This window comes from Pavona decussata, unplaced genomic scaffold (assembly GCF_977016875.1).
Source record: "Pavona decussata unplaced genomic scaffold, jaPavDecu1.1 SCAFFOLD_58, whole genome shotgun sequence".
Classification (NCBI taxonomy): Eukaryota; Metazoa; Cnidaria; class Anthozoa; order Scleractinia; family Agariciidae; genus Pavona; species Pavona decussata.
This window is the reverse complement of record NW_028145480.1, coordinates 3,333,147-3,352,868: the sequence shown is the minus strand read 5'-3', so window position 1 is coordinate 3,352,868 and position 19,722 is coordinate 3,333,147. Positions and strand designations below refer to the sequence as shown.

Genomic DNA, 19,722 nt, shown 5'->3' with positions numbered 1-19,722 from the left:
GCTTTTGTAAATTCCTGCATATTAAATAAATTCTATTGTGGCTACAAGTCTGTTTCGTTGTTCAAATAACAACACCAGAACCTGCCTCGGTCACATATGTTACTTAGCATCTTGCAAGTGTCTTCTTATTTGTGTTGTTTATAGCATGGCCAATGTTGACTTTTTGTCTGAAAAATTAAAAATATACAAATTATCCGATGCATATATGGTCTAAAATTTGTTTAGTGGCATTTATGGTAACCAGATCTGAAATATGGGTAGCTTTACGTAATCTTGTAACTAGAAGGTCCCACCATTTCCTTCATTCATTCACCATTTCCTTAGCCAGCACCTGTGGAGGAGTGATGATGGGGAAGTAGTAAGTATGTCACACTATCAAAGATAGAGACATGATAGTTTGAGGATGGGTTGGTATCTACACTGCATTGTTTCCTGGTGATAAATATGCTGGGAGGAACCATGCACTGGACTAGCATGCCAAGGGGATGGGGGGGGGGGGGGGTGTCAGTAGCCATGCTCTTCTGAGTGAATTCATTTATCTGGAGCTTTACAAAAATTATTGTCAATAAATTCAAGTCTGTTGGCTCAGCCACAGGGGTCTGTGAACTTTCATTTTCTAGCCAGAGTCGCATTTCCTTGTTACAGGGAAACTGCATCGGTGACTCATTTTAAAATGCCAATCAACCCCCACCTAATCCTTTATGCCTGTGTCTACAGCATATGACTGTCATAGTCTTTGTTTCTAATAAGTATGACCCTACCTATGCATGTGACCTTGCTTATTGGGATTTCTATATCCACTACCTATGCCTATACCTTTGTTTATGCATCAGTATACCATGTGCCTTTTTAATAGGCCTATGTCTATGCCTGAGCCTGATGCTATGCATATGACTACGATTATGACTATGACTATATTATAATTTGACTGTGTCTATGTATACAACTATGTCACTATCTGATATTGCCTCTCCTATGACTATGGCTATGCCTATACTTCATCATCATCATCATCATCATCATCATCAACTTTATTTGAAAACACAGTAAATACATCAGGTTTAACAATTTACTATAAAAGCTATGACTAAACTTATTAGATACGAGAGACTATGTATCTTCTATGACTTTGCCATTGCTGATGACTTTGACTGCCTGTGATGAACTGTCAGAACTGTGATGACTTGTCAGAACTGGCCAGCGAGTCTGTAAATCAAATGTGTCATTTTGAATAGATGGTGCTGCAAAATCTTTAAAAATAATCACTCCAAAAATGGTACGCGTTATTTTGAAGAAATTAGAAGAACTAGGATAAACTTTTGGATAAAATCTTCCAAATTCGTAAATTCCGTTTACGAACTGACTGGTCTTCTGACAAATGGAAATATATTATATACATTAGGGACATAATTATTTGCTTTTATCTATTTTGTATTTTGTTAATTTATATATTTAGGTAGGTTAGGAGGGCTCCACTGAAAACCACATAATTTGGCGAGTTGGACCCCCTCATTAAATATCATTGTTATTATTATTATTATTATTAATATTATTATTATTATCATTATTATTATTACAATAAAGAATTGAAAAATTGTCATATACTTGTGAATTGTTCGTGGCTAGTCTGACGCGGCGTTTCGTCTCATATTATTATTGTTATTATTATTATTATTATTATTATTAGAATTATTATTATTATTCTTGTTATTATTAGAGTGCTCAATGACTAAACCAAGGCCTTTTGCTAGGCTTGTGCTTATAATAACTTACTATGACTATGCCCGGCCTATGATTACATCTTATGATTATGCCTATGTGCCATACGGTATGGTTATAGCTTTAAGGATGTCTATGAGCATGACTTAATATTTATAATCAACATGACTAAACAGTGGCTATAACTGTATATGAATATGACTTACTATGACTTAGCTATAGATATGACTTTCACTGTTCCTACTATGGTATACTTGCCAAACGCGTGAGATTTTTGTCTCGTCATGACCGGGATTTCCGAAAACGTCCGAGTCACTTCCGAAGATTACCGACGATTTTCCGAAGACGTCCGAACGTTGCCGAAAATAAATGACGATATTCCGACGACCTTTCAACACTTACGATTCAAACGGATTGTAGACATTTGAAAGCTTTTGCGATTATTATAAAGAGCAAAGAAATAATACATAACAAATCTGAAATGAAACGAAGTTTTTTTAGAACAACTCGTCCGGATTTGTGAGTCAGGCGTGAGAAATTGACCTTGATGCGTGAGATCAATGTCTCTAGTCCCCAGGCGTGAGACTCACGCATAATGCGTGAGAGTTGGCAGGTATACTATGGCTCACTGTGCCTTTGACTATAGTTGCTTTGTCTAAACCATGGGTATGACTATCATTAGCTTTCATAATGACTATGAGTACTCTATTGGCTATGGCTGCATATGTCTATCACCAACTTACGATAAGATAAGAAACCTTTATTTTAATAGGGCAACTCCTTCAGTTTTTATACTGGTTATAAGCAAATTGAAGGCAGGTTTCTATGGTCTATACTCTTATAATAAGAGTTTTATGGTCATTTTATGGTCAATTTGACCATAAAATGACGTCCAAAAAAATGTTCGAAGCTCAAGTGGAACCACAAGCCACAGGTGTGTAGTTTCACTGCCAAGTTTTGAACATTTTATGGCGTCATTTTATGGTCTATAAGATGATAAAGACCATAGAAAACTGCTGTCTTTTCGTTTTTTACAATAACATGGAAAACGTATGAGCGGAATTGGCTTCTTTTTCGTTGAGAAAGTGCGCATGTTACATCTGACGTCATTTTTATTGTCTAGTCTTATAGACAATAGCTACAAGCCAATCAGCATGCAGGAATTTTGACAGTTATTGTAAAATGGCTTAATTGAGTGGGCCTGTGCCTATGCTATATCTATGATTATTAAAAACTGTATCATTGTATAATGCAATTCGAGGGATTTGATTGGCTTAGCGGCCATGGTATATGAGCAATTATACCATGGCCGAGAAATGGCGACCATTAAATTGCCTTCTGGTCGTTCTTGCACAGCGAAATCAGTAAGATCTAGCAATATTTCTCGGTTGTTTTTAATAAAACAATTATTCCAGTTGCGCTTGTTGGATATGAGATGATTATAGCCGACTCGGCGCTACACGCCTCGTTGGCTATCTATCATCTCATATCCAACGCGCGCTCGTGGAATAATTGTTAATTATCACTTTGGCTATGGTTATGACAAATTACACTATGGCTTTGAGTGTTTCTATAACAACTATACCCCTATCTGCCTATGACTATGTCTTTGTCTATGCCCTAAGTGCTTATGACTGTCTATGACTATAACTATGCCTGATGCCTATAAATATACCTATGCCTTATTTGCCAGCAATGCCTATAGATGACTGTGACTATGAACAAGATTATGTCCTACGACTAGGACTAGAGCTATGCCTAATATTGACTGTTAATGAAAGTATTACTATGACTATGATTCAACCATGCATCGCCATCACTATATTTATGAGTATGACAAAGAGTTAAGAATGGCTGTGTATATTGGTATAGCATAACTATGACTATGACCATGGGTAAACTATTGTTATGACTATGAGAAAACTTTAGCGTTGAATATTATGGCTGACTATGACTAAGACAATGGGTAAACTATTACTATGACTATGACTATGACTTATCTATACCTATCATGTGCCAGTGCCTATGGGGTCTGCGAAATCTGCGAGCCAGCGAGCCATGCGAGCCATCGTGCGAGCCATGCGAGACACGCGAGTCATGCGAGCCATGCGAGCCACAGTGCAAATGTTAAGAATTTTTATTTGTTTTATTTACATTCGCGTGAGAAAATTTTGGACGAATTTTTTTCTTTGGTTTTCTTTTTTTTTTTTTTTTGTTTTTGTTATAATTTTGGAGAGAATTTTGCCTATTCAAAATCGCCCAAGATGCGCAAAAAAATAAAAACAATACGCAAAAATTTATTAAGGTTCAAGACTTCAGGGAAAAAAAATCCGAGAAAAACATACGGCTGCACCGCTACTCGAATAGGTATCTATTGACACATGTAATTCATTGATATCCACGTGGAACTTCATTCAAGAAAAAAAAAAACAAAACAAAACAAAAGAACAGCACTTCGACTCCGTGTGTTGGCGTCAAGAATGGTGAGTAAATCGCGCCATTTTAACAGGTTTGGTCATTAGTGGAGAATCAGAGTTATCAGAACTCTGTCGGTTGGCTGACTGCTGCATGTGGTTGTCCTTTCCCTTAGACAAGTCTTTCTTCAAAACTCGCCACTAGAGTGGCAGAGATAGCATTCGACCCACCAGCTGACGACAAATGCTTCTGTTACGCCGCTTCTTTTCAAATTGAATTTAGTGCAACAATATTGACTTCGCTCATCTTTGAGTACTCATTTATCATACCTTACAAGATTGGAATGACACTGACAATCAGTCCTGACGTGTCAATTACAGTCAACCCAGGTCACGCGTGAACAGTATTTCCAAGAATGAAATGAACATGTTCGAATTTCCCTTTGTAATGTCCGACGCGTGAATGGAATGTTGGACATTTCTCTGGAAATCGTTCCGAAAAAGACGCATTAACTGAAAAAAAAGAATCAAAATACTTGGGAAACAATTGTTATTCTTGAAATATTCAATTTTGCAGTGTAATGAAAAAATCATAGCTTTATACCGTCAATAAGCTAGGGAAATTTATACGGGAACTCTGAAATCTCGTTGGCGATTTTCAAAACTGACATGTAAATTTCAAAACTCCGTTCAAATTTTAAAAATATCGTTCACGCGTGACCTGGGTTGACTGTAACAAAAAACTGAAATATGATGGTTTGCGTTGTCCCACTGTAAGAATTAAATATTGCGATGTTATTCATCTTGTTCCGATGCTCTTGTTCTTGTTCTTATGTGAATGTAAATACAACAAATAAAAATTCTTAACATTTATACTGTGGCTCTCATGACTCGCGTGACTCACATGGCTCGCATGGCTCGCATGGCTCGCACGGCTCGCATGGCTCGCATGGCTCACACCTTGGCTCGCATGGCTCGCTGACTCGCAGATTTTTATCACTCGTGCCTATGACTTAATACCCCTGACTGTATATGACTATGACTATGACTATGGTGATTCCTAAGCCTGTGCCTGACAATAATTATACCAGAATATAGTACTAGGATGAAAATTAGGCCAAAAAAGATCGTCTATAGTATAGGAATTAAAATTATGCCAAAATCATAGACAATAGTATTAGGATGAAAATTACCCAAAATCATAGTCTATAGCAATGATTAGGACAAAAATTAGGCCAAAAACCATCGTCTATAGTATAGAGATGGAAATTATGCCAAAATCATAGTCTATAGTATTTAGGATAAAAAATTAGGCCTAAATCATAGTCTATAGTCAGGATGAAAATCAGTTAAGCCAAAATCATAGTCTTTACAATTTGTATGAAAAGATGAAAATTAGGCTACAATGATAGTGTTTACTATTAGGATCTCAAATCGTAGTCTATAGTGTTAGGATGAAAATTGGGCAAAAGTCGCAGTATATAGTATTAGGATCAAACTTAGGCAAAAAAACATAACGAAATGAAAAGTAGGCCGAAATTTAAAGTCTATATTATTACGATGAAATTTGGCCAAAATCATAGTTTAAAGTATTAGGATTTAGGGGGGGGGGGGGGGGGGGTTACACCTGAACGCCATTTTTCCACCACTTGACATGACTTTAATGAAAATATCTCGTTCGCGTTTCAAGCAATCCGAAAACCCTATCATCATATTGTGAATCTGTGTTGTGGGGTATTTTGTGAATTTTTGGGTGATTTTTGGGTATATTTGGGAGGAGTAGTTTTTCTAGAAAGATTGGTGAAATTAAGAAATATTAAAGAATTTAGTGAAGTTTTAATTTAGAATTTGTAGTTAATAATAAATAGACAGATACCAGTTAGTCCACTAGCAACCTGGACTGAGTTGCTCGAAGCATGGTTAGCGCTAACCATTGGTTAAGAGGTATTAAAACCTGTAGGTTGTTAAGGTATTTAACCCGGGTTAGTGCTAACCATGCTTCGAGCAACTGGGCCCTGGGGTGATGTTGCGTGGGTATCAACTGTCTGTTAGTGTTCCAAAAATTATTTTCTTTCTTCTATCCCTTCTTAAAATCTCTTCAAATTTCATTTAAATTTAGGTGTAACGCCCCCTTAAAATTTGGCCAAAATCCTAGTCTATAGTATGAGGATGAAAATTAGACCTAAATCCAGTAGTAAAGGGATAAAAATTAGGCCCAAATTCAAAGTCTATAGTATAAGGTTGAACATTAAACCATACTCATAGTCTATAGTCTTAGGATCAGGGTTGGAAGCTTTTAAAAGAATATTTGTCGGGGGTCCAAAATCGACTTTTTCCAGGGGTAAGTCCAGGGCTTTGGGTCAAAAAGGACCAAATTATAAAGTCGGCGTTTTTTCACTTGTTTATGGGCCTAGGGATCTGGGCGTGTCGTAAAATTCCCTTGGGAATCATTTTTAAGTACAAATAACGCCCTGACAAAGAATGTTCTGTTTAACTCTCACCCTGACTTCATCTCTTAAGGGCTATTTTTTTTTTTGTCCCTGGTCCCTTAGGCGGCCTACAAAGTGTCTCTGGGGACATTTTCGGACACACTGATTCGATTGACAGCTTTGATTTTTAACCAAAAATGACCAAATTTTCAAGCTGACATTTTCCACTTGTTTATGTCCCTAGGGATCTCGGCGTGTAGCAAAACTCTCTTGGAAATCATTTTTAAGTGCAAATAACACCCTGAAAAATAATTTTCTGTTTAACTCTGAGTAAACTCTCACCCTGACTTCAACTTTTGTGGGCTATTTCTTTGTCCCTGGTCCCTTGGGAGTCCTAACAGGTGTCTCAGAGGACATTTTTGAAAACACTGATTCGTTGATTGATTTGTATTTCGTCCAAAATTGACTTTTTCCCAAGGGGTAAGTCCATGTTTTTTTGCCAAAAATGACCAAACTTTGAAGTCGGCATTTTTCACTTGTTTTTCACCCTAACGATCTCGGCGTGTCGTAAAGCTCTTTTGGGAACGTATAAAGTTTCTCAGGGGACACACTGATTCGACTGGAGGCTTTTAAAAGAATATTTGTATTTCGTCCGAAAATCGACTTTTTTTAAGGGGTAAGTCCATGGTTTTTGCCAAAAAATGTCCAAAATTTCAGGTCGACATTTTCCACTTGTTTGTGTCCCTAGGGATCCCTTGCTGTCGTAAAACTCCCTTGGGAATCCTTTTTAAGTGCACATAACGTCCTGACAAGCAATTTTCTGTTTAACTCTCATCCTACCTTAACCTTTTGTGGGATTTTTCTTCGTTCCTGGTCACTTGGCAAGCCTACAAATTATCTCAGGGGACATTTTCGGACACACTGATTGGATTGGAAGCTTTTAAAAGAATATTTGTATTTCGTCCAAAAATCGACTTTTTTCCAAAAGGTAAGTCCATCGTTTTTGGCCAAAAATGTCCAAATTTTCAAGTCGCCATTTTCCACTTGCTTATGTCCCTAGGAATCTCGGTGTATCCTGAAACTCACTTGGGAATCATTTTTAAGTGCAAATAGCGCCCTGACCTAGAATTTTCTGTTTAACTCTCACCCTGACGTCATCTTTTTTTGGCTATTTCTTTGTCACTGGTCCCTTAGGAGGCCTAAAAAGTGTCTCATGACCATTTTCGGACACACTGATCAGCATGATTTGATTGGAAGGTTTTAAAAGTATATTTGTATTTCGTCCAAACGTCGACTTTTTCGAAGGCTTTTTCCATGGTTTTTGGCCAAAAATGATCAAATTTTAAAGTCGGCATTTTTAACATGTTTATGTTCCTTGAGATCTCGGCGTATCGTAAAACTCCCTTGGGAACCTAAAAAGTGTCTATGGGGACGTTTTCAAACACACTGATTCAACTGGAAGCTTTTAAGAGAATTATTGTATTTTGTCCAAAAATCGACTTTTCTTCAAGGGGTTAGTCCATGCTTTTTGGCCAGAAAATGTCCAAGTTTTCAAGTCGGCATTTTCCACTTCTTTATGTCCCTTTTGATCTAGACGTGTCGAAAAACTCTCTTGGGAATCATTATTAAGTGAAAATAACGCTCTTAAAAAGAATTGTTTGCTTAATTTTCACCCTGACTTCATCTTTTGTGGGCTATTGTCGAGAAAATGAACTTTGAACTGGAACTTGACGAAAGATTGAAATAGTTAATGAAGAACTTTGAACTTGATCAATTGTTAACCAACCGGATGTGAAAAGCGAACCTTAATTACTTTTGTGATATCCGATCCATGTATTTTTATTGTTTTTAAGATTTGCCTAGACATAAGAAAGAACATTGCGAAACAGGACTCGAATAGCAATAGAGAAGCGCGCGGAGTTAAGAGATCGATATAGTGATATATTGTGAAGCCTTAGATTTTGAGCCTTAACGGAGGAACGAATTAGCCATTAAAGGAAGTTTTCATCACATGGTCCTTCGAGCCGGATAACATTGGATAATATGACGAAGAAGAAAAAATCACGACAGGGGCATCGCTCGTACGCAACGAAGCTGATGGCCAAAGCAGAAGAAATCGTTAAAAACTACGATCCGTCTTTAGAAAACAAGCTGAAACAACTGAAAATGTCGCTTCAAGATCGACTAGAAACTATTCATAGTTTGGACGCCGATATTTTAGACACCCTAGATGACGAGAAAGCGATTGAAGAAGAGATCGAAGAAGCTGGCGTCTTCAGTGAAAAGATATTGGAGATTGTTGTCGAAATTGAAAGCGTGTTGTCACGAAAAGACAGCCATGAGCATGGTGCTCCGTCGCCAAGCCAAGCATCACAAGGCCCAGCCATTGCAAACAAGCACGCGAAACTGCCTCGACTGACTTTGAAGAATTTCTATGGGGATCCAAGCCAGTGGCTTACCTTTTGGGATAGCTTTAGGAGCGCAGTCCACGAAAATCCCGAATTACACAAGATCGATAAATTCAACTACTTAAGAAGCCTTTTACACGGATCTGCAGCCTCTACAATCGCAGGTCTACCTTTAACGAGTGATAATTACAGCGCAGCCATTGACCTTCTAACGAAGCGATTCGGGAACAAGCAAGTAATTATAAGTAGTCACATGGATAGCTTCCTAAAGTTGACGCCTTTACAAAACACATCGGACACTCGAAAACTGAGAGAAACCTTCGACAAAATCGAAGCCCACGTAAGGGGATTACAAGCTTTAGATGTGCCTGCAGAAACGTATGGAAGTTTTTTGGTTCCCGTACTGATGTCCAAAATTCCCGACGATATTCGCCTTTTGGTGGGCCGTGAAATCAAGGATGGAGAATGGAATCTTACTGAAATACTGCAACTTCTGCGAAACGAAGTCGAGAACAGGGAAAGATGTGAGGGAGTACCGGCCCTTACCACGAAAGAGAAATCATACAGTCCAGATGATCGAAGGAGTGGAAAACGAGAGCCAACAAGCGCGTCGGCATTATTCACAGAAAACACGCCTTCAAGTACAACGCATTGTACATTTTGTAAACAGCTACACCCGACAGCGAGCTGTCACGTCGTGACTAGCAAAGCCGCAAGAAGAGAATCTCTGAAAAAGCAGGGACGGTGCTTCGTTTGCCTTAGAAGAAGCCACCTTGCAAAAGATTGCCAATCGAAAATTGCCTGTTTTAAATGTTCTGGTAGGCATCATGTTAGCCTTTGCGAAATCGAAACTCCAGAAAGAGTCATGAAAAAGGAAACCAGGGTAAATGGCCAAAACAACAGCGACAACGGAAATGCCGCAAACCGACAGCCTCCTCCTGTGCAAGCAAGTACCTTTCACGTGGGATCGCAAGATTCAGTGTTACTTCAGACCGCCTTAGCCCTGATACAAAATGGAAGTACAACAGCCTCGAACGGAATTAAAGCCAGATTAATCTTCGATTCAGGGAGCCAAAAGAGTTACGTAACACAACGCGTGCGTGACCAGTTGAGCTTGCCAACGATCAGCAAAGAGTCTCTGTTGATAAAAACCTTTGGAACTGACGTCACTGGCCAACCAACTGCGTGTGAAAAGATTAAAGTCAGCGTTGGAAATACAAACAAGTTGTCATCGAAAGAAATTGAATGCTTTGTAGTGCCGACAATTTGTGCGCCGATCGGAAATCAAGAGATTGACACTGCGATAAAACGATTTGCCTATCTAAGAGATATCGAATTGGCTGATGGTGTACATGGAAACGAAGAATTGGAGATAGATTTACTGATAGGAGCGGATTTCATGTGGTCATTTTTCACTGGCGCGACAAAACGGGGAGAAAACGGTGAAGGTCCTGTGGCAAGTTGTACCATTCTAGGATGGGTACTGTCTGGTCCAGTCTCTGGAGAGAGCAAAAATCCGCGACTTTCAAGCGTTAATTTCGTTTCAACACATGTTCTTAAAGTTGCCGCTGAACCAAAACACGAAAGTCCCCGAACGGAGGAATTACTCTGTCGTCTTTGGGACCTGGACTCCATTGGAATTCGAGACAAAGAGACTGTGCACGAAACGTTTCTGGAGAACATATCATTTGCAAACGGGCGTTATTGCGTGACGCTTCCCCTGAAAGAGAAGCGAGATCTCCTTCCTGACAATTATGACCTTAGCCTCGTCAGGTTAAACTCTCTGATGCGACGTTTACGAAAGGAACCTTCAATCTTAAGAGAATACAACCAAGTATTTGAAGACCAACTTCGTGAGAACATCATAGAACTGGTGGACGAGAAAGAAGAACTGTCACGCGACATTCACTACCTACCCCATCAAGCCGTCTTAAGAAGTGACGCCTTAACAACCAAATTAAGGGTTGTTTTCGACGCAAGTGCAAAGGTGAAACCAAGCTGTCCCTCGCTGAACGATTGCGTTTATACTGGTCCACCGCTGACCGCAGGGATTGCCGACATACTAATGCGCTTCAGGGCCCATAAGGTGGGATTAGTTGCAGACATCCAGAAAGCCTTTCTTAACATAGAGGTGAACGAGCAACAAAGAGACCTCATGCGATTCCTGTGGGTCGATGACATCAACAGTGAAGATCCAAACGTCCTGATCTATCGTTTCTGTAGAGTGATCTTCGGAATGAACTGTTCGCCTTTCCTGTTGAACGCCACCCTTAAACACCATGTTACCAAGTACTACGAGAACGATCCAGACCTAGCACGCAACACATTAGAAGGCCTATATGTCGACGATTGGACGTCTGGCGGCGAAGACGATGACGAAGCCTACGCTCTCTACAACACAACGAACGCCTGCTTCGCAGCCGGAGGATTTAACCTGAGAAAATGGGCCTCAAACAAGAAAGAAGTTATTGAGAAAATCACCCTAGATCGCCTCAAAAAGGAACGCCTTAAAGAGCAAGAGTCACCCTCGAACGAAGACCAGTCCTTCGCAAAACTCTCCGTTGGTGGCTTAGATGAGATTGACCCGACTAAGGAGCATAAAGTGCTTGGAACTAATTGGAACTTGGAAGAAGACATCTTTATCATGAAGCTAAACAAAGTTGTGGAATTCGCCAGAAATCTGGAACCTACCAAGCGAAACATTCTCCGAATCGCAGCTAAATTGTTTGATCCACTGGGACTTATTTCACCGGTGATGGTTGGGCTTCGAATGCTGTTACAAAAACTGTGCCTTAACAAATGCGAATGGGACAGTCCCATCCCTCCACACCAGCAGCATTACCTCCAGAAGTGGATGAACGACATGGAAAAGGTCAATCAGATAAGCGTGAGCCGCTACTACTTTCCGGGCGAGAGAAAGAAGGTCAAGTCAGCCTCCCTGCATGGTTTTGGAGACGCCTCTAAAGAAGCCTACTGTGCAGTTGTTTACTTGTGCATTGAAACCGAAGAAGGATACAGGACCAGCCTTGTAGCGTCCAAGACGCGAGTCACGCCCTCGTCGCCCATGACTATTCCAAGACTTGAACTACTTGCCGCACTCATCCTAGCACGCCTGGTCGCAACCGCACGAGAAGCCTTGTCACAAGTAATTAACATCGAAGAAGTCTTCTGCTGGACTGACAGCATCACCGTGTTTTATTGGATCCAGGCCAACAAGGACTTCAAGCAGTTCGTTCAAAACAGAGTAGACGAGATCCAAAAGTTGACCGATGTAAAGAGCTGGCGCCACTGCCCCGGAGTCGAGAACCCCGCTGACGTCGGGTCCAGAGGATGTCCAGCATCCGAACTAGTGAGTAACAGCCTGTGGTGGGAAGGTCCTGCTTGGCTTAAGGGTTCCTCAAAGCACTACCCGAAGTCCGGAGTATCGAACGAAGAAGATCTTTCAGAAGAGTGCAAGAAAGAAGTCAAACCAATGAAACGGAGCCCAGAGATTGTGACAATTACAAGTAGCCTTGTTAGCCTGACCAAAGAGCCTACACCGAACAAGCCTGTGAAGTTTACCGACGACATCGACTGCGAACGATTCAGTGATGTCATGAAACTATTCAGAGTGACAGCCTTCTGCCTAAAGTTCATTAAAAATTTGAAGTCTTCGAGAAACCGAAAGAGAGAGCCTCAGAATACAGAGCCAAGCCTAACAGCGGAAGAGATTGACGAAGCAAAGTGTCTATGGATCCGCAGTTTACAAGAAACCTTGAAGAATGAGAAGAATTTAGACAACCTTAAGCTTCAACTTGGATTGTTCAATGACGAAGACAACGTTATCAAGAGTAAAGGTCGACTCGGAAACGCACAACTGGATGCCGCAACACGTTACCCTATCCTGTTGCCAAGAAGACATCACGTGACGAAATTGATTGTTGAAGCCTGCCACAGAAAAGTGAAACATGGAGGAGTCAAAGAAACCCTCACAGAATTGAGAAGTGAATACTGGATTCCGAAGGGAAGACAGCTTGTCAAGAAGATCCTTCACCACTGTGTCGTATGCAAGAAATTGGAAGGAAGGCCTTACACACCGTTACCGAGCGGCGATCTGCCTGAATCACGGGTCACCGTCACCTCTGCGTTCACACACGTAGGAGTAGATTTCGCCGGCCCCTTATTCGTGAAAACTGGGAGCGGTGCAGCCAAACAGATGAAGAAAGTTTATATTTGTCTCTTCACATGTGCCACTTCAAGAGCCTTGCATCTGGAACTTACCCCAGACCTGTCATCAGAAGCATTCATAAGGTGTCTACGAAGATTCACAGCCAGGCGAGGAACACCAGCCTCCATAACGTCCGACAACGCCAAAACATTCAAGAAAGCCAACAAAGACCTTGTCCAGTTTTTTCAAGACAAGAAGACACAAGATTATGCCGCAAACCACGGCATAGCATGGCACTTTATTCTGGAGAAGGCCCCCTGGTGGGGGGGATACTATGAGCGTATGGTACAGCTAGTAAAGAGGAGCCTCCGCAAGGTCTTAGGAAAGGCACAGCTGACATATGAAGAACTCCTCACTGTTCTGACAGAAGTGGAGGGAGTGCTAAACTCACGACCTCTTACGTACATCTACCCTGAAGTCACAGAGAACCCACTTACACCCTCACACTTAGTGATCGGAAGACGTTTAGCCACTCTACCGGATAACGACCAGCTAAGCGATGATGAAGAACCTGTATCCAAACTGCAACGAAGGGCACAATACCTCAGTAAACTCCTGGAACATTTTTGGAAACGCTGGAAAGACGAGTACCTTGTGGGCCTGAGAGAATTTCATCGTTGCAGCCCAAATGGAGTTCAAGACAGAAAGATCAAGACTGGTGACGTGGTTTTGGTCCATGAAGACAGTTCACGAAGTAACTGGAGATTAGGAGAAGTGATAGAGGTGATTGAGAGTAGCGATGGTTACGAGCGAGGTGCGTTATTGCGCGTGACAAGTAAGAAAGGAAAGCACTCAAGGATACGGAGGCCGATTCAGAAGCTTTTCCCACTAGAAGTGAACACAGGAAACACACCTGCACAAGAGCAAGTCGGAATTGTCCAAGAACCCAATCCTCGTTCCGAAACCTCGAGACCACCAAGACGGGCAGCAGCAGCTACTGCCGACGTAATCAGGAGACTTGTTGACCAACAGTGAGCGGTTGGTCAAGGGGGGAGTGTCGAGAAAATGAACTTTGAACTGGAACTTGACGAAAGATTGAAATAGTTAATGAAGAACTTTGAACTTGATCAATTGTTAACCAACCGGATGTGAAAAGCGAACCTTAATTACTTTTGTGATATCCGATCCATGTATTTTTATTGTTTTTAAGATTTGCCTAGACATAAGAAAGAACATTGCGAAACAGGACTCGAATAGCAATAGAGAAGCGCGCGGAGTTAAGAGATCGATATAGTGATATATTGTGAAGCCTTAGATTTTGAGCCTTAACGGAGGAACGAATTAGCCATTAAAGGAAGTTTTCATCACAGCTATTTCTTTGTCCCTGGTTCGTTGGGAGGCCTAAAAAGTGTCTCAGGGACATTTTCGGACTCACTGATTTGACTGGAAGGTTTTAAAAGAATATTTGTACTTCGTCCAAAAATCGACTTTTTTCTAAGGGGTAAGTCCATAGTTTTTGGCCAAAAATGACTAAATTTTGAAGTCGGCATCTTTTACTTGTTTATGTACCTAGGGATCTCGGGGTATCGTTAAACTCCCTTGGGATCCTAAAAGGCGTCTCAGGGGAATTTTTCGGACACACTGACTAGATTGGAAGCCTTTAAATGAATATTTGTATTTCGTCCAAAAATTGACTTTTGTCTATGGTTTTTGTCCAAAAATGACGAAAGTTTCGAGGCAGCATTTTCCACTTGTTCATGTCCCTAGGGAACTCGACGTTTCGTAAATCTCCCTTGGGAATCAGTTTTAAGTGCAAGTAACGCCCTGAAAAACACTTTTCTATTTAACTCTCACCCTGACTTCATCTTTTGTAGGTTTTTTCTTTGTTCCTGGTCACTTGGGAAGCCTAGAAAGTATCTCAGGGGACATTTTCGGACACTGATTCGATTGGAAGCGTTTAAAAGAATATTTCTATTTTGTCCAAAAATTGACTTCTTTCTTAGGGGTAAGCTTTTGGCCAAACATTTCCAGATTTTAAAGTTTTCATTTTCCACTTGTTTATGTTCTTTGTCCCTTTTTTGACTTTTTTCCAAGTTTCATGGTTTTTGGCCAAAAATGACGAAATTTTAAGGTCGTCATTTTCCACTAGTTTATGTCCCTAGGGATCTCGGCGTGTCGTCAAACTTCCTTGAGAACCTAAAAAGTGTCTCTGGGGACGTTTTCGGTGACACTGATTCGATTGGAAACTTTCAAAAGAATATTTGCATCTTGTCCAAAAATCGACATTTCTCCATTTTTGGCCAAAAACGAACAAATTTTGAAGTCGGCATTTTTTACTTGCTTATGTCCCTAGGGAACTTAGCGTATCCTGAAACTCACTTGCGAATCATTTTTAAGTGCAAATAACGCCCTGACAAAAAATTTTCTGTTTAACGCTCACACTGACTTCATCTTTAATGGGCTATTTCTTTCTCCCTGGTCCCTTAGGAGGACTAAAAAGTGTGTCATGGACATTTTCGGACACAATGATTTGATTGGATGCTTTTAAAAGTATATTTGTATTTCGTTCAAAAGTCGACTTTTTTCCAAGGGGTTAGTCCATGGTTTTTGGTCACTAATGACCAAATTTTGAAGTCGGCATTTTTCTCTTGTTTATGTCCCTAGGGATCTCGGCGTGTCGTAAAACTCCCTTGGGAATCAGTTTGAGGGCAAGTAACGCCCTGACAAAGAATTTTCTGTTTAACTGTCACTCTAACTTCATGTTTTGTTGGCTATTTCTTTATCCCTGGTCCCTTGGGAGGCCTCAGGGGACGTTTTCGGACAAACTGATTCGAATGGAAGCTTTCAAAAGAAAAAATTTTATATCGTCCAAAAAATCGACTTAGTCCATTGTTTTTGGCCAACTGATGGGCAAATTTTCAATTTGATATTTTTCATTTTTTTATGTCTCTAGGGATCTCGGCGTGTCGTGAAACTCACTTGGGAACCTAAGAATTGTCTCAGGAGACTTTGTCGGACACACTGATTCGTTGGGAAGCTTTTAACAAAATATTTGTATTTCGTCCAAAAATCGACTTTCTTTCAAGGGGTAAGTCCATGGTTTTTAGCCAAAAATGACCAAATTTTCAAGCCGGGAGTTTCCACTCTTTTATGTCCGTAAAAATCTCGGCGTGTTGCAAAACTCATTCGGGACTCATTTTAAGTGGAAATAACGCCATGACAAGGAATTTTCTGTTTAATTCTGACTTCATCTTTTATGGGCTATTTCTTTGTCTCTGGTCCCTTGAGAGGTCTAAAATGTGTATCAGCAGGAGCACATTGTAATGGACTCCTGACAAACTAAAATGTAGGCGAACAAAATTTGAGTAAAAACAAGACCAGATAAATCAGGGTGATGAGAAGTTTAATAGTAAATGTTCGATTTTCCAATGTTCTTGAAGTTTAATTACAAATTGAGAACAATCCGAGCGTACGTCGGAAAATTTACACATACAGAGATACTTTTTTTGTAAGGAGGACGAGAGGATTCACATCACATCACATCACATCACATCACACATCGCATCACCTTTATTTACCTTCGGATTTTAAGAATAGCCTATGAAGCTAATATCTCCGAGCATTTACCCACCCAACCATAAGAGTATACACACAAAGACCAGACCACAACACCGGGAACTACGTCCCCTAATTTTTGTGAACAGCGAGTGGGTTCTTTAACGTCCCACAGAGTTATTTACAAACAAGGGTTGTGAGACGGGGCTTACGCTTTTATCGTTTTTATCCGAGAAGACTACAAAGTCTACCCGTTTGCAGACGTCAGAGCAAAGGCAGCAATTTCTCCTCAGTGGCATCACTGGCGTGGAGAGAGGGGAACTCATATGTAATTTTGAAAAGAAATTTCTCATTGGACAGAGTTATCTTGGTTTTCTTTTCGATTGAACTACGATATAATTTCTTCTGATCGTGGTAGATACAACTTAATAACAGTTCAGCATTCCACAGTAGAACAGTGGTATACTTTTACCTAGTTTTCTGGAGTCATAGTTGCATAAAAGGAGGAAGGCTTGCACTCCGTGTTAATTAAAATAGGCTTTTGGAATTGCTTACAGGTCTCCGCCATCTCATTTGAGCTATGTACTACTCTACTTTAACCAGCTTAGACGAAGTGAATTTTTAGTAAGTGTTCGAAAGTCTGGAAAATTTAATCCGCCATATGAGAGTGGCTGAAAAATAAAAGAACGTTTTATTTTATCCCTTTAATTTTTCCAAAAATATTAAAGATATTTTCTTGAACTGTATTGATAACCAAGTCGGATGTTATACTTAACAATTATTCCGCGAGTGCGCGTTGGATTTGAGAAGATAGATAGTTGTTTTATTAAAAACAATCAAGAAATGTTTCTAGATTTTGCTGATCCAGTTTTTCTTTTTAAATAATAAGCATTTTACTAACAGTAGTTTCATGACTTTGATAACTGGCCGCGTAATAGGGGCTCGTCTAATCGCGTACCCAGATCTCAGTCGGTTTGGAAATGTCGAAATGTGACCGTCGGAGATCTGGGTTCGAGATTAGGGTTTGATTGCACTCAGTACGAAAAATTAAGTGCCGATTTACCGCTAACAGTTCTGCTTGTCACACAAGACCAAACCTATTCTCAAAACTATCACTCTTTCAGTCTCGATCGTCCCGTCCCCTCAAGAACCTGGGAGCGAGGTCGGTCGCGTTCTTAAGCTCCTTTGACTCCAAGAACTTGACTCTTTCCTCTGTAATCCGCTGGATATTCATGGGCTCAACCTCTGGAAACAGCCTGTGTTTCTTCAGATCTTCCCATTTTTTTTTGTCCTGAGACACGAATCTTTTCATGCATCCTTGAACCGTTTTGTCATTCAACGCCAGATACTTTTTACTTAAGACTATTAGTTCCATATCTTCGTCTGCCGTCATGTCCTTCTTGTACCAAGCACAAATAAAGCTCTCACAACGCGCCGTCAGCAGATCGATTTGATATTCAAACGAAAGCGCAAGCAAGGAGAAGCAATTTTCCTTTGCGATCCTAAACCCTCTATCGGGGTAAATAGCTTCCAGGAGTTGTTCGATCTCCTCCGCCTTCTTCTCCGGTAGGGGAATTTCAAGCGCGGACTTCTCTTTGAAATCTGATGACAGCATGGCTTCGAACACTGGCGAGCAAACGATGAGCACGTCTCGATGGACATGAAATTTCCTACCTTCAACCACAAGAACCAAGTTACTTGATCTCCACGGCTGAGAAAATGGTGTTTTCGACTCTATTTCATTGCCTAAAGCAGGGCCCGCTACCGCCATATTTCATAGGTCTTAGACGACAGCCACTTCAGAAGAGATGTTAAAATTATGAAAGAAATATTACCTGCGAGGTACCTGCCATGCACATGGCGAAAAGATAACATCGGTCTGAGGGAGGTGACGTCACAGGATGATTCTTCGGATCCAACTATACCGGAAATTGACCTTATTTTGCCCTCTCATAGTATTAAACTGAACAAGGCGGCAGCCTGCGAAAGCAGAAGTATTTCCGGTTGTGTGGTTTCTAGGTCGATTTGAAACGATTTTGTAGAGTTCAGTTCCTTAGAGTTTAGAGACGGAGAAACCGTTGGAACTGAAACTCTATTAAATCGTTTCAAATCGACCTAGAAACCCAGAGGAAAGCAAAAGGAACAACAGAGGAGTTCAGGCGAGATTTTTTTTTTGTTGAAAAATCATTTCTAATTTTGGCTTCAAATTCGAACACTTTTTGCCCAAAACCTTATAATTTCGCTATTACGCAACGATCACCTTCATGCTCAAATTTCGTGACGCTGATGTTTCTTTACAAAGCAACACAAATCATAAAGCTTGGGCTGCCTTTTGGTTTCCTGCCAGGGTAACCGGTAAGTTTCCCTTCTCAGGCTTTGTTTTGATCTATAAATGAAAAATTTAAAATTGTTTTTATTTCCTTATTTACGATTTAGTATGGTTTGTCGGTAGCCACGAGATTATATTGATGGATATTGATGTCTAATCGATGTCACCAATGACTAATCGATGACAGAAAATTTTGTGGCCTATCGATTATTCATCGATTACTCATGATCATCGGCAATAATCAATGACTAATCCACTGATTTCCCATTGATTAATCATTGATTTTATTGATGTCATCAAAGGGAGTCCACAAAAGTTGTGAAAAAGAGATAAATTAATAAATTATTGACTTACGTTGTTCTTGTGGTTTTCCGATAGTGCTCATTTGAATACAATTTACGCTGCACTAATGTCGTGTACGGAGTTGTGCGCGAGCGGATCTGAGCTCTGCTCACTCTACTATGTAATGGTAATAGGACTGAGTGGAGTACAATTCAGGGAGTAATCGGGCGACGCGCGAGGCCGATTTGAAATTACGAGCCTGATTACCCCTTAATTGTAAGACACGAAGTCCTATTACCACTAACAAAATGTATGTTTATATATTTTAAGGTGTCCGCACTGTTGCCTAGCAACAGTGAAAAACAAAGTATGAATGACGTCAGACTGTCTGGCGTCGTCTGGAGGAAAATTTGCATACATCGGGAGAGTTTGCGTGCCC

The 19,722-nt window shown here is 40.5% G+C and overlaps 2 protein-coding genes across 2 annotated transcripts; one reads left to right on the top strand and one right to left on the bottom strand.

Moving 5' to 3' along the window:
• The first annotated feature begins 8,605 nt into the window (after positions 1-8,605).
• Positions 8,606-14,152, top strand: LOC146479711 (uncharacterized). Its single transcript, XM_085110298.1, has one exon. It carries the CDS (start codon positions 8,606-8,608, stop codon positions 14,150-14,152), a length of 5,547 nt encoding a protein of 1,848 aa, XP_084966424.1.
• A 3,640-nt stretch (positions 14,153-17,792) lies between these two features.
• On the bottom strand, positions 17,793-18,443 carry LOC146479710 (uncharacterized). The gene has a single exon (XM_085110244.1). It carries the CDS (start codon positions 18,441-18,443, stop codon positions 17,793-17,795), a length of 651 nt encoding a protein of 216 aa, XP_084966370.1.
• Between the last annotated feature and the right edge of the window lie 1,279 nt (positions 18,444-19,722).